Raw genomic sequence first — 15,897 nt, 5'->3', positions numbered from 1 at the left:
CAGAAAAATCCAGCATATATTATGGTTTCAAAACCTCACATTTAAAAAAATATTGTAATTTATGACAGACCTGGCTTATTGCTTCTGAATTACAGCTTTTGCACCCTTCAAGTTACTGATACTGATCTTGCCATTTTTAAGAAAGGGACAGATACACATTTCCATCAGTGAAGCCAGGTTTAAAGATGGATAATGAAGAGGGCTGACTGTCACAACAAGAATTTATGGGGAGTCAGTAAAGCAAACTGAGAAACATGAAGCATTTATTATTCACTGGCAATATTAGTTTCCTGTTAAAATTGGCAATTCGACAAAGGTGATGAATTGAATTCCCTGCTCTCTCTTTGGGGAATTAGGAAGTTAACATGGGACAGAAGCAAAGAGCCTTCGGCTTTCTCTGGAGAGTAAGCTGATACTAGCCAAAGCTAGTAGTTTAGAAGGTCTTCAGGAACCACTGTCAGGTATTTTGTGATTATCAAAACTCTACAAATGAATAGAAAGATTGGAACATTTAAGTGGTCCTGGAAGTGAAGTCATTGTTCACCCACATATGTATGTAAACAGCTCAGCTCAGCGAGTGCTTCTCTTGGATGTATTCAACGAAATAGCTGCAGAGCAACATCTCATGAATCTCAGCACAGTTTAGTACCTGTCAGGAAGTGACAATGAGGCTGTGGGCTTTTTGAAGATCTCATATTGACAGGGAATGTTTTGTAAGCTCAGATTGCTGAAAAGCTTGAAACTCATTATCTCCTTTTAAACTGACAAATATTGTACATGTGATGAAGGATGAAGCCTTATTTTACACTTCATATCAATTTTTAGCTTTCCTTTTAGAGCCCTTTTTGCTTTTAAGGGTTGAAAAAAGCAAAGCAGCTTCAGAGCTGCTCAGACTTGCAGAGAAGTTATTTATTAAGTGCTATTTCAAACTCTGAGCTTGGACAGGCTGTACTGTAATATTAACCTCCAAATTAGTTAGTAGTGCTGCTGAAGGATGTTTTCCAACATCTGTTTTTAGCGCTGTTAAAATGGATCTTGGAGTATGTGTTATTTAAGTACTTTTTGAATGGGGCCATACTGGAGATGAACTTCAGTGATTCGACACACGGATCAGGAAACACGTTGTAGATGCCTATCACTGAAAGAAGTACTACATGCAAAAGCAGATGGATGCTGCTGAGCCTGATGCTGAAATAGCAGTATGGTGCAGTAGGTAATCAGAAGTGTTGTAAGGAGAACTTTAAAGAATTCTAAAGGGAGAGACCCACTCACTGCATATGAAGAGAAATGACTTGAAGTCATCATATTTGAATGTTAGTCAGAGCTGCTGTATCATATACACTGTGTCAAGACCTTGTCTACAACTTGCTGAATGTTTAAATGGCAAATCCATCCTAATGCAGATACAGTTACAGACAGAGATGTGTTTATATGCTACTTCTCAGTGTCCCAAACTAGCATGAAAGCTTCCATGTTGGGGCTGTTAAATACGTAAAACTGTGACTGCACTTCCTCCTTGTGCTGTTTAGCCAAAATTGTTGGTCATTTAAATGATACTGTCTCCCACTAATCATCTCCTCTGGAGATGTTCAAGATCCGCCTGGATGCCTACCTGTGCAACCTGGTCTTGGGAGCTGCTTTGGCAGGAGGTTGGTCTCAGTGATCTCTAGAGGTCCCTTCCAACCCCTACAATTCTGTGATTCTGTGATCTGTCATCTTGAGATTATTGCTACCACTGCTTAGCTAGCAGAAAGTTCATGCCTACATTAGGCAAAATGGAGCTCGCTCAAGTTTACAATTAAAGTAGTTTGAGTTAACCCAGTGAGGCTGCCTGAGAATCCTGGAATCGCTTAGACAAAGATGTGTATTTGGTGTTACCTTTATGTTGCTATGATATCCTGTACCCCTCCCTGTGTTCACAAACCCTTCCAATGAAGAATAGTAAGAAACATATACTCCAACTATATGGACCTTGCACTGTAAATGCAACATTACAGTGGCATCACATCTATCTGTACAAGCATAACTGTATTCAGATGCTACTTCATCACCAAAACCAATTTAGTTGATATTTTTCCTGTTTTTTCTCAGTGACAAATGTTTCATAAGTCACTGGAATTAGAAGATTAGGTCTTAGGTGTTTCTGCAGGGATGCTTGTGAGCCCAACTACTTCCACTTTGGATCTTGAAGCAATGATTTCTAGAGTAAATGTATGAATTATAGCAGCTAGTGTGAAAAAATCAGAATTTCCAGTTGAAAGATATCATCAATACATACTCTCTGTGTACTGGACACGGATGTGTTGTATAACACATTTTTTTGACTGGTGGGTTACACAAAGTGTGTGACAAGTGACTGAAATGTGAAACGGGTACTTTGGTGGTGCACTCCATAATGCACAGATTACTGTACTTTTAAGTACAATATTCCTTCTCAGAAAGTCTCATTTTGTGAGCAGTATGAAACAGGACTGCCTTACCTGTCATGGTTATGCACTTTGTCTCATTTGAGGTCTTTATTACAGGCTTTTAGCAACTACCTAGCTCAACATAACATTTCCCCTTTTAGAACGGGACATAGAACAACACATCATTGGATTCCTTTTTTATTTTTACCCCCTGAACTGCTAGAACTCCAAAGAGCCAGTAAGGCCAATGACTGAACTATGGAGAGCACTGTTAAGACTTAGAAGCAAGTACAACAAAACCTTAGGGAAGTTTATTTCAGAACTGAAACCTCCCATATAAAGGGTGAAGCTGATGGGTATGTTTGGAAAGGGGACTTGGCAACTGAAACATACAGAACATCATCTTTAGCCTGCCTTGCCAGCTGGTAGTATGTGAAGGAGAAACTCAGGCTCCCAGTTTAGCCTATGGGGATGGTTAAGACCTTGTATGAATGTGAGCAACAGAAGTCAGCTTGTACTGCAGTCAGACTGCTAAGCTGGTCTTAATGACTTGCACATGTAAGCAACAGGAATGATTTAACCTCTGAATGTCTCAGGACGCAGCATCAAGGTTAGGGTGAATACTTGTCTGTGCTCAGGAATTCCTGTCCTCAGTTTGAGTTGTGGGTGCACCCCGATTCAGTCTGTATAAACTTTTGGTGTATGTCTGTTTAAATTTTATCAGAACCTATACCTATGAGGAATTCCATGATACCCGAACTAATGAGTAATTCCAAACAACTTACCAGATTTTGGAATGCTGTGCTAGGGTATGAAATTTAAAGAGCTCGAGACTGTGTTATCTTCTTGACTTGTGAAGATTGTAAACAAAGGTTTATAGTCTACAGAATACTGCTGTTTATGCTTTTTTTTTTTTTTCTTTTCCCCTAGTTGTTTTGAACTCAAAATCTGTAACAGGTGTCCCCAAGTGTAATTCTTCCTTACACTGAAGCATTCAACTTGCTGAAAATACCGTGTAGTCTTCATCTAAAACAAAAACTTAAAAAGTGTTCACAGAATTGTTAACATGGTGGTTTCATTATCTCTACTGAAGAGAAACCAGAAGAAAGTTAGAGGAAAGAAAATGCTATTACTGACATTCCTCGTGAAAAGGCAAAACACATTTTAGAGTATTTGTGTACCAAAATCATTGAAAGGAACATAAATCAGATGCTAATAATAAAACTTCCAACTTGCAAAGATTTGTACATAATGCTTAAAATTGCACATAAATTGATTGATTATGTTTTGTTATTGGTAAGCCTTAACAGAATAGATACAGGCTCCTTAAAAATAATGCAGATATATAAGGAGAAGATACCACAGAACTATGGCTCTAAAACAGCAATCAGTTTATCTGCCAAAATCAAACATTAGTTCTCTGTTCCACATCCTGTGTTTGGAGAGTTTTACCTTATAAAGATGTCAGGACTAAGGCTGTTATAAGAAACTTCCTCTGTGGAATGGCCCCACTTGTGAAGATGTGTATTTATATATGTAACTAATGTGTAAAGTCTGCTATTTGTGAATAATTATAAATATCACTTGTTGATGGTGACGCATTTTTTGTGTTGCTGTTTTCCAGATGGGAGTTACTGTAGTGGATTCATCTGTTGCTGGTTTGGGTGGCTGTCCCTATGCAAAAGGTGCTACTGGAAATGTGGCCACAGAGGATGTTATATATATGCTTAATGGCCTCGGGATCAATACGGTAAGTTACCTTTACTTTGTACTTAAGACTTTAAGGCAAACAGAAGTATTTTTGTAGAAGACATGAGATGCATACTGGACAGTTGTGCTGTGCAGTAAAATATTGGGAGCAGATGGTATTTTTTGCCAAGTCAGTGTTTTAATATTGCTTGTCACAATATGAATGATGTTCGTGAGGAGTCTAGAGCAGAACTGTATTTGACAGGGATTTGAATAACCCCTGTTTCCCTATCTGGAGATATGAGGAGCACAGGAGCAATGCTTAGAGTCATTCCATTGCCTTAGTAACCTAAAAAAAATTGCTGCTGTTGACATAGCCTCCAAAAGCCAATTGCCTCTTCAGAGGAAAGACAGAGTGGACTTCAGCATTTTTCAGAGAGCTTTGGACTTACTTCCTCTGCCTTCAGAGTAGCTAAAGAATGTTGGTGTTTGGAGCACAAGCATAGGACGTTGTTATTTGTCAGATATCCAAGTAATATACTTCAGAATGGTACAAAATCTGTTACTGGCTTCAACAATTTTGGCTGACTTCTGCAGGCTTCATGGTTGTATTTATTTCCACCCTTTCCTTGAAGGTAAAGTCAAGGCAGTTTATTTGCACTGAGCTGCACTTTAGTAATCGTCACCAAGTACACATTTAGTATTCTTAGTTTGTTTGGCATGTTAATTACTCTGCATTCCTGGGAACCAGAAACCTTCTTCGTAGAATGTGCTCTTAAATTTTCCTGTTGGTTATACTTGTTCTATAAATATGACATAATGATTTTTTACTGACTTAAGCTATGCAGTGATTTCTCCTTCAACTTAGACATAAACTTTGAGGGTCAAGTTCAAAAGAGAACATAGTAGAAGCTGACAAAACTGTAATGTCTGTAGCTTGCATTTAAACTACTACAAGAAGAATCTGAAGTCTGACATCTGCCATACAAAGATCTAAGTTACAAGGAATTGTTTGTCTATTGGAGTTCAGTGTGGCGTGCTTTCTAACAGAACTGTTTGACATAATAGTATCGTGGAGCTTCTTTCTGAATTGAAAATCCCCTGAGGACTATGAAATCAGATTCTGTACTTTACAGAGTTCACCGTAATGATCATTTGCTTTCACATGCTTTTTAGGGACTTCTGTTCAGAAAAGATTTAATCTCAAGTACCCATTGTACAAGCGGACTGAGTTTTGAATTTTTCATAGGTTATTTGGGATGACTTTTTCATGAAGAAGGTACATATTCTTTTAAAATAACAGTTCTTTAGAATGAGAAGAAGAAACCATGCATTTTAGTTTACATTGCTGTGCACTTTTTAAACTTAGTCTTTCAGTATATTCTTTCTCTGGGAAAAATACCCATTGACTTTTCTGACTGACTCCCAGCAAAAGGAATCAATTGAATAAAAATATCCTAATTAAAAGAAATGTACCTTGTTCCAGTCTGGTTGATAAGATTTACTAGTCTATGAATGATTTGTAATTTTGCTTATCCTAAAGGCTAGTGCCAAATCCCATGAAAATAAATATCTCACCTTGAAACATTTAGTGCTCTTTCTTTTTTTTTTTAAAATTTTAGATTATGAAGTAGCAAAACATGAGGCTTCTCTTCTTGACTCTTTTCTGGCCCATTAAAAAGAGAGTGGTTTACTGGACGAGAGACAAATCCGTGGATATAGTCAGTCTCAAAATTCTTATCTTAATGTATGAGTTTTGGTCTTCGCAGTGTCGGTTTGTTTTGTCTAGTTTTGTAAAATAATGATTGAAAAAAATCTATTAATATTTCCATTTTCATTTAATGGCATAAAAATGAAATTATAATTACTAATGCTGTCCATTTGCAAAGAGCTTCTTCTCTTGTTCCTTTCAGTGATGCACTAAAGCACTCATTTTGTTGACTGAAGTCATGTAAAGTGTCAGACAAAGGATGGATGGTATTTAAGTGCATGTTACTGTGTTCAGATTGACTAGATACATCAGAATAATGATTAATATTTGCTGTATACTGTTCTTCACAGCACCTAACCAAGAAATGGTGCATGAGATGAATCTCTAGCAAGATAAATGTAAATTTACAGCGTAGCCTATCTACAAACAAAATGATTGGTTGCAGCGCAGTAAATCAATAGAAAATAATGTCATAGATCATTCAAGCTCATGAAACTTCCTTGTGAAGGGGAGCAGAGGGGTGGGTGCTGATCTACTCTCTCTGGTGACCAATGATAGAACCCAAGGGAACAGTGTGGAACGTTGTCAGGGAAGGGTCAGGTTGGATATCAGGAAAGCGTTCTTCACTGTGCAGTGATCAGGCTCCGGATCAACCTCCACAGCGCAGTGGTCATGGCACCAAGCTTGACAGAGTTCAGGGAGTGTTTGAACAATGCTCTCAGACATATGGCCTGATTTTCGTGTGGTCTTTTTGTGGAGCCAGGAGTTGGACTCAGTGTTCCTTGTGAGTCCCTTCCAACTTGGGATATTCTATGCTTCTATGATTCTAAACTTCATAGGGACCTTGTGTATTTTATAAAGACAATCTCTATATGGTTCCTATATAATTTTAGAAATTGTACTTGTGTTTATAATGTCTTTGAAGTTTGCTTGGCAAACAATAAGCCTATCTGAGAAGTGACTAAATACTGTTAGCCTCACATCCTGACAATGAAACCAAAGTTCATACAGATAATAGACTTGGTATTTATGAGCGTTGAGAACCAATTAATTGAATTCAGTGATAGTTAAAGAACTGTGCTTTCTGGCAGATGCTTTTCTAATGTAACTCATTCATGTTTATAGATACTATTGGAGAAACTTGTTTCTGCTTCATGGTAGCAAGGAATAATTCTGAATATATGAATTGATTACCAAATACACCTGAGTTCATCTTGAGCATCTATCTGATGACATCATTTGCACTCAGCAACCTTACAAACATCTGTCAGTGCTCTTTCCTCACACACATCTGTGTGCCATGCTTTTAGATGCTGGGATTTGTGCCTTCATTGCAACACACTTGGGTTTATACCACATAAGAAAGGTGATTTAAAAGGCAGAGATGCTTGTATTCCATTTAATGAATGTGAAATGTAAATCTACTCCATATCAATATCAACATGTATCACATTATACAGTGTTACAGTGCTGAAAATGTGAATTTTGTATAGTTTTGATTTCGAATTTTGGCATCTTACATAACCAAACCACCAAGTATGTCTATGCTGGAATGTACCTTGTTTCTTCCTTGTAAAAAGCACAGATGCTCTAAGAATTTTTAGATTATATTATGTACAACAGTACCCTACAAACTAAAGCTGAGTAATGGCCAGTGAAGTATAAACAGAATGAGCTGAAATTACCCTTGTTATAAGTCTTTAAAAATGAACAATAAGCACTAGATGGTGCTAATTATTATAGCTCATTGAAAACTAGTACTTTGTTTCCAAATATTTTTTATATTTTTATGAAGTATTTTCTATACTCACAAACATTTTTAGCCACCTCCAAGAATGTGAAAGATTAAGTTTACTGCAGAACGTGGAAATAAGTGCCAGATCTTTTAAAAATTCCAAGTAACTAAGTGAGGTATTGCTATCAGTGCAGTGTTACGAAAGTGCCTTTCTGGTTTCATAAGGCTTGCACTCTTTAGTGCTGACTGACACACTGCTCCCAGCTCTGTGTAGCTGCTCACTGTATTGATCGTTCAGAGTCCTGTTTTGCATCCCTTCTATTGGTTTTACTGGTTTATAATTCCCAATCTTTGGAGCGAGAGCTTGTATCAGTTATACGATGTAACTCTAAAACTTCAAATGTACATGATTGCTCAAGGAACATTTTATAGCTAGGACAGATCAAGCAGCTGCAAGTTTTTTAAGTTTTTGAGGGGAACTTCTTCAAGAAGGAGATTTTATTTGTTCAGGAGAATGCAGAATCCTGTTTCTCACTGATATTACTTGCCAGTAAATTTCTTCCGTTTTCCTGAAATGCAGATGGAATACTTAGGATCATCAAATTTTTTAGCACTTGATGATAAGTAAGTGCAGCAGATATTTAGACCATGTATTTTCCTTCCAACTTATAGTTATTATTCCAGTTCTTTACTCCAGATTCTTTAGAGTTCAAAATTTATTACTGTAGTATTTGGTTCACTACCATTAGAATAAGAAATCACCCTGAAAGTGGTAAAACTTCCCACCAACTGGAAGCTGTGATTGTTGTGCAAGTCACCACAAGTTTCCTAAGTTCCATTAGTGACTTATGATATGAGTCAGACCCTTTCCAAAAATTAGACCCAGAAGCAAAATGACATGACATTTAAGCATTTTCAAGGTGTGTGCATTTATTATTATTAACAATTTTACCTCTATTTTACAGGGAGTAAATCTTTATACTGTGATGGAAGCTGGAAACTTCATCTGTACAGCTTTGAACAAGAAAACTAACTCAAAGGTTGCACAAGCTTCCTTCAATGCTGGAACTATGAAGTAAATGGATTTTCTTGGCAGACTAGTTGCATTTGTCATCTACCTTGACTAAGGATATATATATCAAGAAACCAAATATAAGAAAACCATTTCAACAAAGAAATAAAATAGAACCCAGATATAACATTTTATTATGGAAGGAGTTTCCATACTGTAGTGTCTTGTTAAAAATCGTCTTATTTATAAGTATGAAATAAATGACTGTCATAGAGAACACTATGCTTGGTACATATACGGGTGAGGAAAATATATAAACAGCAGGCCATTTTACGATGCTTTAAGTTGAGTTTTGATAGATGACTTTTAGAGCAGCACAAATATTTGCAGTAGTTTATGAGATCCCACATTGTGTGTGGCCATTCTCTTATGTATTTTATTTATTTAAATGTAGATTTTTTTATTTATCAACTCAGTTCTTTTACGAACACAGAGCCAAATCAGAATGTACCATAAGAAATTTTTAGCAATAGCACTTTTGTTTTTTTGTTTTGTTTAACATCTGTTAAGTATACGGATGACTTTGTCGTGTTCCAAGACTTTATGATTAATGGCAACCTTCCAGATCCTCCAAATCTAATGCAAATTTCCTTATTTGTTACATATGTTAAATTTGTTGTAGTTGCTTTTTTTTTTTCTCAACTGTATTAAAAGCTAATTATAAAAAGCAATTAAAAATTGGCCAAGTTTTCAACCATCATTCAGGGTAGTAGTGATATAGAAGTGGCAAAAATTTTGTCCAAGGTCTCACCGAACAATTTGACTTTTTCTTTTGTAGTCCATGAGTTGACGTTTTCCATTAATTTTTGTGGATAGTACTACTCAGATGGATTTGCTTACACAAAGAGAAGCATCTGTAATATTTCTCTGTGCTCTTGTGATAGTGGTACTTTACTTTTAGATGTCTTAGTTCAGCAAGATGCTAGTGAACTGCTTTGTCATTTTTAGATCCATAATTGACAAATGCAAATAAAAGCCTTATCATATCTATAAACTGTTCAAATGTTCCATGAAAATATTGTCATTTTTCAGTCTGAAACATAATACTGTTATTGATTTTGTGTAGATTGTTTCCAGAATTCTCTGTGCACTTAACTTTAATAGATATATTTTTTTCTGAAAAAATGATCTGATAATGTGATAGTCCAAAACCCTGGACTAATCTCTGTTTTCCCCCAAAGTATGGAAGCTTGGAAAAAGGTAAGATGAAGGAAACTAATAGATAGCATGTAAAGAAGTAAAAGGCTGAATTGTTTCTGTGTGGAGCTCAAATCTGCCAGGTAAAGGCTGAATCTTAGCTCTGCCTTTGAAATTCTCAAGTGAACCATTTTTGATATATTTTAGCCTCTACTGTATTTTGGAATTGGCACAGCTTAACAAAATTAAACTTGGCATTCCATGTAACTCAAAGATAGCAATTTAATATAATCCTTTTATCCAGTTTATGCTGTAATGATAGTCAAAACCAATATATAAGCTGTGTTGTTTCACAATTCTTATGTTAAGAATCAAACAATAAAGAAATTATAGGTGAGGCAGAATATGTCTTGCTTATCAATCAATCCAAAATACTAAAATGCATCCTTTCTTGTGGCATGTAGTAGAAAGACTTGCAAGTACCCTTAAAGACATGGATTCCCTGATATGCTTGATCTGCTCTGGATGTATAGTTGAATCACAACAAATGCTCCGTCCTCATTTGCCTGTGTTTCAGTGGGGTCTTTGTGATCTAGCAACCATTATGGCTCATCTGTCAAAACACAAATTTTAACAAAACTGCTTATTGAATCATCCATGGATTTGAAAATTCTGCAGTGATTAAATCCAGTAAAGAAGTGAGGAATCTGCGATAGTACTTAGGCAAGAGTTAGTGGGTAAGCCTAAATGAAGTGCTATCATGGACATCCTAGAGGTACCCTAATTTAATTGCCATTTGCCTCTGAATATGATGTGATAATTAATATTTAACAGTCTTTTAACAATAAAATTTCCTCTTTCAGTTTGTTTCTGTGTATACACAGAATTAGTTTGTTTTAGGCTAAACTGTCCAGTTCTAATGCAGAGTCTTGTAAGTGTTCTTCCATCCAAGATCCTGTGAGCTTCTCAGAGTGTAAGTGAAGTCACTCTTAAAAAAAAAAAAGTAGTTGTTCTGCAAACCACTTTTAAAACTTGGCTTGAACTTCAGACTAAATCACTGATGAGAGATGAGCTTGCTATTCTGCCTGAGGAGATTCAAATGCACTTTGTTTGGGGATGCCCTAACCTGTGAATCTAACCACTGGGATACATACTGAACTGAAAAAGAATGTACTTTCTAAACTATCTGAAGTTGTGTCACTGTCTAGGGAGTAATTCAAGATTCCTGAGACCAGAAAGATGAGGTGAAAAAAAGCAGAAAGGTAGTGTTTTTGTTTTTATTTTTGTTTTTCTTTCAAGATAATGGTGAGATCAGTAACTGTAGGCCAGTTTGGGAAGTGAATTGTCCACTTACTAAAGTAACTAACCAACTATAAATTTTTTAGATAGAAGCGGTTGGTTACACTACTGTCACAACTTCTGGGTTAAATAAATTATCTGTATAGAAAATAGAAATTAGAAGAGCAAGTTCTAGACATCTATATCATGAATACCCTGAAGGATTTCTGACTTTGGCTCTAAGAGACCTTTAAACTCCTGAGATTTGGAGACATGTCTTAGTGTGTAGTACATCGTAGACTGTTCAGCATCTGGGCTTCTGAGTGTGGAGTTCTAAGGCTCTGAATTCTCCCTGTGCACTGAAACAGGTTACCTATTACATTGCAGGGATGAAAAACCTAGAATGCCTCAATTTTTCATGGGTTTTGCTTTAAAAACTACTTGGGAGCTTATGAAGAGTCTTAAATGCAGGTCTTCTGCTCTTTTATGCTGTGAGCATTGGAAAAGATGAGCATTCACATCTGGAGCCTGTACTTTACCCGCACGTTCATCTTCAACCACATAGTGAGTTATAGTAATCCAGGGTGGAGGTCACAGATATATAGATTGTTTGTCAGGATTGTTTTAAAGGGGAAAGAAACATAGAGCCAGATTAAAAAATAATGAATGTTTATGTGCCAAAAGTGCCGCCTGGGATGAATTTAAGCCTGGGTCCAGGTGAGCAATCCCCACGAAATCCTCCTTATAATGTGTGACTGAGAATCATTAGACATCTCATGTTTGTGCTGCTAAAGTCTGTTGGACACTTAGTGTTTTGCTGCTCTGCTTTCCTGGACTGGCATTGCTTTGACTGTGGAGAGCATTATAATGCCTACTCTTCGGCTTCAGAAAATAGATACATGTCGACCTTAAGATATAGGGCTAATCTGGTTGCTGTGCCATGAGCGTGCATAACTCACGTAGATAACACTGAGTTCAGCATATAGTAAAGCAGTTGGGACTGCATCCCTTAAAAATACAACTCAAGCAACATGCAGTGTGTTGGTGCTACTGCTTTCCAGTGCTTGTGGCATTCTAATCTTATGCTTCCATTTGGAGGGATTGACCACCCAGTAGTGGCTGCTCTTCTAGTCCCTATCAGTGTCCCTCGTTGAGTTCATTTCACCCTGAAGTAACTCTACTCATGGAACGCTTGGATGTAGGTGTCTTGTTTCCCTGCTGTGTGACCCTTTTCCCTATTTGTGGCCCTATTATTATGTCATTAAAAAAATTATGTATTTCTTGAAAGCTATAAGGAAAGAGCAGCAGAGTTCTGAGTATCATGATCACACTGTTAGAATGTGGGAACATGTTCCCTCTGCATCTGTTTTGGTGATGTTCATATATAAATACTGAAAAGGGGAGAAGGTAAACTCTGAGATACTGCAGAGGAGAGAAGGAGTACACATCAACTGCTCTCTGCGAGTCTCACCAGAGACAAATTAGATGCTCTGAGACATTTATTTCTGGTCTTTGAAAATTGTCTTCTGCTGCAGTCCACTGTACTGAAAACACTGCAGAAATCTGGAACAAGAAGGGAGATCATTTCACTTGTTCTAGGGCAATGGAGTACGTAACTGAAATGTCCAGGACAGAATTAGGTCTGTGGCCCGCTCTGAGCCTGTGAAAGCTCGGAGACTTTTACAGGTGACTTATGTTGCATTGCTGAACTTTAATACTTCTACAACAGCTTTTTTTCTTTCTGTGTTGTTGGCAATAGCTAGAAAGTCAAATGCTGACTCTTTGTAGGTCAAGATACTCTATTATAAAGGCATGGCTTGTACATGTTTTTGGAGAAGTTGATCGTTTCCACTAGTAATGGGCGTAATTGTTCTTCACTGGACAGCAATGTCATGGATCCCTTACTTGGGCAGTGCTAATGTCTTCCAGCAGCAGTTTGCTTTGTAGTTGCAGCTTTTATGTATTTGGGCAACTTGGCACTGGACCAGCACTTTAATGTTTTATTTTCATGTGTAACCAGAGTTTATGGGACAAAGAAGTGAATATTCTGGTCTTGTGAATAAGTCCAGAGAAGCTCTGGTTAATTTTCCTTTCTTAATAGCATCATTTGAGTTCATAAAACTTTTATTATTATAATAAGGAGTCGCAGAATGTAGACTGCAAATCTGTGAGGTAAAATTCTCATGTTTGAAATCGGCACTGTTGAAATAAAAGTTCATCCAAGCTTAATGTGAATGTATAAGATATGCCTATTTTTTTCACAGAGTTGCTTTTAAATGATTGAAATATTGTTTAGATACAATGATAAATATCTGAAAATTGGGATTCCATGACACTGATTTTTATATGATTTCTCAGACTGCTGTAAGTTCTTTCTTTTAAAATAAAATATTGTCCTGTTTGTATGATATTATCTGGATAACTGTTAGTTTCTCTAGATTTGAAATGTCTGCAAAAGTGAATAAATGTTCAGTCTGGAGAACAGAACAAAAGACATACTTCCTCTCAATTCTTGCTGATAAATCTTTTTCTGTTAAGATGCATTTTTGAACATTTTTCTCTTAAGATTCTTCTCTATCACTTTGTTGGTCTTCAGTGCTATGAAGTTACTGCAGGCAGAAGGAATAAAGCCTAAGTCAACCTAGTCCCTTGAAGCTGATGTAAAAAAGGTGTATGTTTGTAAAGGAATCAGCGTGTACCCTCCTTGTTATATCCATTTGTGATTTTGCTGTGTGTGATGTTAAAGTTGAAAGAAAACCTATCTCAGTGTTTGTTGAAACTGATACGCTTGTCTATTACACCAGATTCAGCAGCTCTGATTAAGCAACTCACACATATGGCATTAGCAAATATAAGCTGTCCCTCTGACATGTCCACCTATGTTGACTTTGTTACCTCATAATCTATTTGAAGTACATTTTCTAGGAATTACCTCTTTATCATTTGTCTCCATGTGCTTTTATAGCTGACAAATCTCTTCTAAGTAACTAGGAAAACATTTTTTCCCTCCATTAACTAAACATTAAAAGCTACAGGCAGTAATGGAAGTTGAAAAATTCAGTGAGGCTTCATCCAGCTTTAGATGTTCCCCTGCAAAGTCCTAATGCATGGCGCTGAACTCAACCTGAGCTGCAGACATTTGTCTTCAGCAGCTTGAATCCAATGGTAAAAGGCACCCACAGTAATTTTTTAAAAGAACAGAATGATGTTCACTCTTTAAGGCACCACACTGGGGATGGTGATGGTCCTGTATGCATTCATCATTCATGTTAGTAGCTTTTGATTACTACATCAGCTTGAGAGGGCTATCCCTCTAAAAAACAAATTCACCTCACAAGCAAGTGGCTTGGCTGAAGAAAATCTTCCTTTTGAAGAATTCAAGACTCACTATGGCAAGACAAAAGAAATATGGACTTGAGTTTTAAGCTTTATCTTCGGCACTGTGCAGGGAACCAAGTCCTGTGTATGTCTCATAGACTCTTTAATTTGAAACAATCTTTAGATAGACTGTGTAAACAATATTGAAAACAAAAAATGGAATCCGTTATTCCCTGCTTCAAATTAGATTAAGACTGAAATTTATGCTATTTCACCCCAGCTCCAAATGAAGGGAGACAAATCACATCCTTACCCAAAATAAGCTGGGAATCCCAAGTCATCAAAGAAACATAAATGTGGACTTAATTTTCCTCAGCTGGCATTTAGTGCAGATGTCTCACTTCAGCTAAACGGTTTTTAACGATGAGGCTGTTAGAAAAGATACTAGTCCTTTAAGACTCACCCAGATGCATTGCTGTGCAACCTATTGTAGGGAATCTGCTTTAGCAGTGGCTTGGCTTAGGTGATCTGCAGAGGACCCTTGCAGCCCATGATTGTCATTGTTTGTGATTTTGCCATGAAGTTGTTTTACAGGGCATATGATTTTGTTGGGTGTTTCCTAACCATGTCTGGGACAAAAGTGGCAAAACTGGGGATACTGCTCTTCAGAAAAAGCAGACTGAATTATAACTGTATTTGTATAGTTGGTGCTGTGTGTTGCACAGCACTTCTTTGCTCAAGGCGCAGTTAGAGTCTAATCATGACACCTCAATACAGATCATCACAGCAGAGATTCCTTTAATAGTTAATGCTTAGATACAATCAACAGATTACAGTGCCACTATGAAATGTAAATCAAAAAGAATTGTGATACAGGTACATTTTACATGTTGTAGTGGAGGAAATGTACTTTTCCATTAAGCATTAAAGTTAGCCCTAAAGAAAGAGCCTGTAAAATACCACAAATTGTACAGTATCTACTCAATATCTTGCAGTCTTTCAGAATAACTCACATACTTACCCCAGTCTCAAATGCATTTTACATACTTTTTGAGAGTTTATGTGCTTATGCACACATATGAAGAGTTCCTAACATCTTAGTATGAGCTAATTGGAAAATTTGTTGGATGTTATCATGAAAAAGATAAGACATATGCTGCTTATGGTGACAGCAATACAAGAAATGCCAGTCTGTTAGATTGTGCTGACCAGAACCTGATTGTTACAAAAGCACAGCAAAGACAACCAATTGCTAATAAACAGAAGCTTAAATCTAGTGAAATAACGCAGCTACAAGGAGAAATCCAGAACTCATTGCCACAAAGTGGGATCCACAATGGTGTGTTAGGGACCATGTCTCCCAGTACAGTGCACAGGGAGAATTAGGCACTTCGAGTATGGCCTAGAGACAATGAATAGGAAACAGAGATGAAGAGAGAGGATGTATTTCTCAAGAAATAGGCATTTCACTTAATCCCCCAGCAAGTGTTTTTTTGCCACTGGGAATTCAGATCACAGAATGTTTTCTAAAATTGTTTTCAGACCGGTG

The 15,897-nt window shown here is 37.0% G+C and overlaps 1 protein-coding gene across 1 annotated transcript in view; it reads left to right on the top strand.

Annotated features, from left to right (window-relative positions):
* HMGCLL1 (3-hydroxy-3-methylglutaryl-CoA lyase like 1) overlaps nt 1-10,691 on the top strand; it is a 74,760-nt gene extending 64,069 nt beyond the window's left edge. The window contains exons 8-9 of the mRNA XM_065730832.1: nt 4,033-4,158; nt 8,509-10,691. Of these exons, the coding sequence (XP_065586904.1) occupies nt 4,033-4,158; nt 8,509-8,622 (240 nt within the window). The 3' untranslated portion in view covers nt 8,623-10,691. The remainder of the gene's footprint in view (nt 1-4,032; nt 4,159-8,508) is intronic.
* Nucleotides 10,692-15,897: the final 5,206 nt, after the last annotated feature.

This window comes from Cyrtonyx montezumae, unplaced genomic scaffold (assembly GCF_038088225.1).
Source record: "Cyrtonyx montezumae isolate F1298 unplaced genomic scaffold, pur_monq_1.0 scaffold_13, whole genome shotgun sequence".
Taxonomy (NCBI): Eukaryota; Metazoa; Chordata; class Aves; order Galliformes; family Odontophoridae; genus Cyrtonyx; species Cyrtonyx montezumae.
The sequence above is the reverse complement of the archived record's forward strand: the minus strand, read 5'-3'. Positions and strand labels throughout refer to the sequence as shown.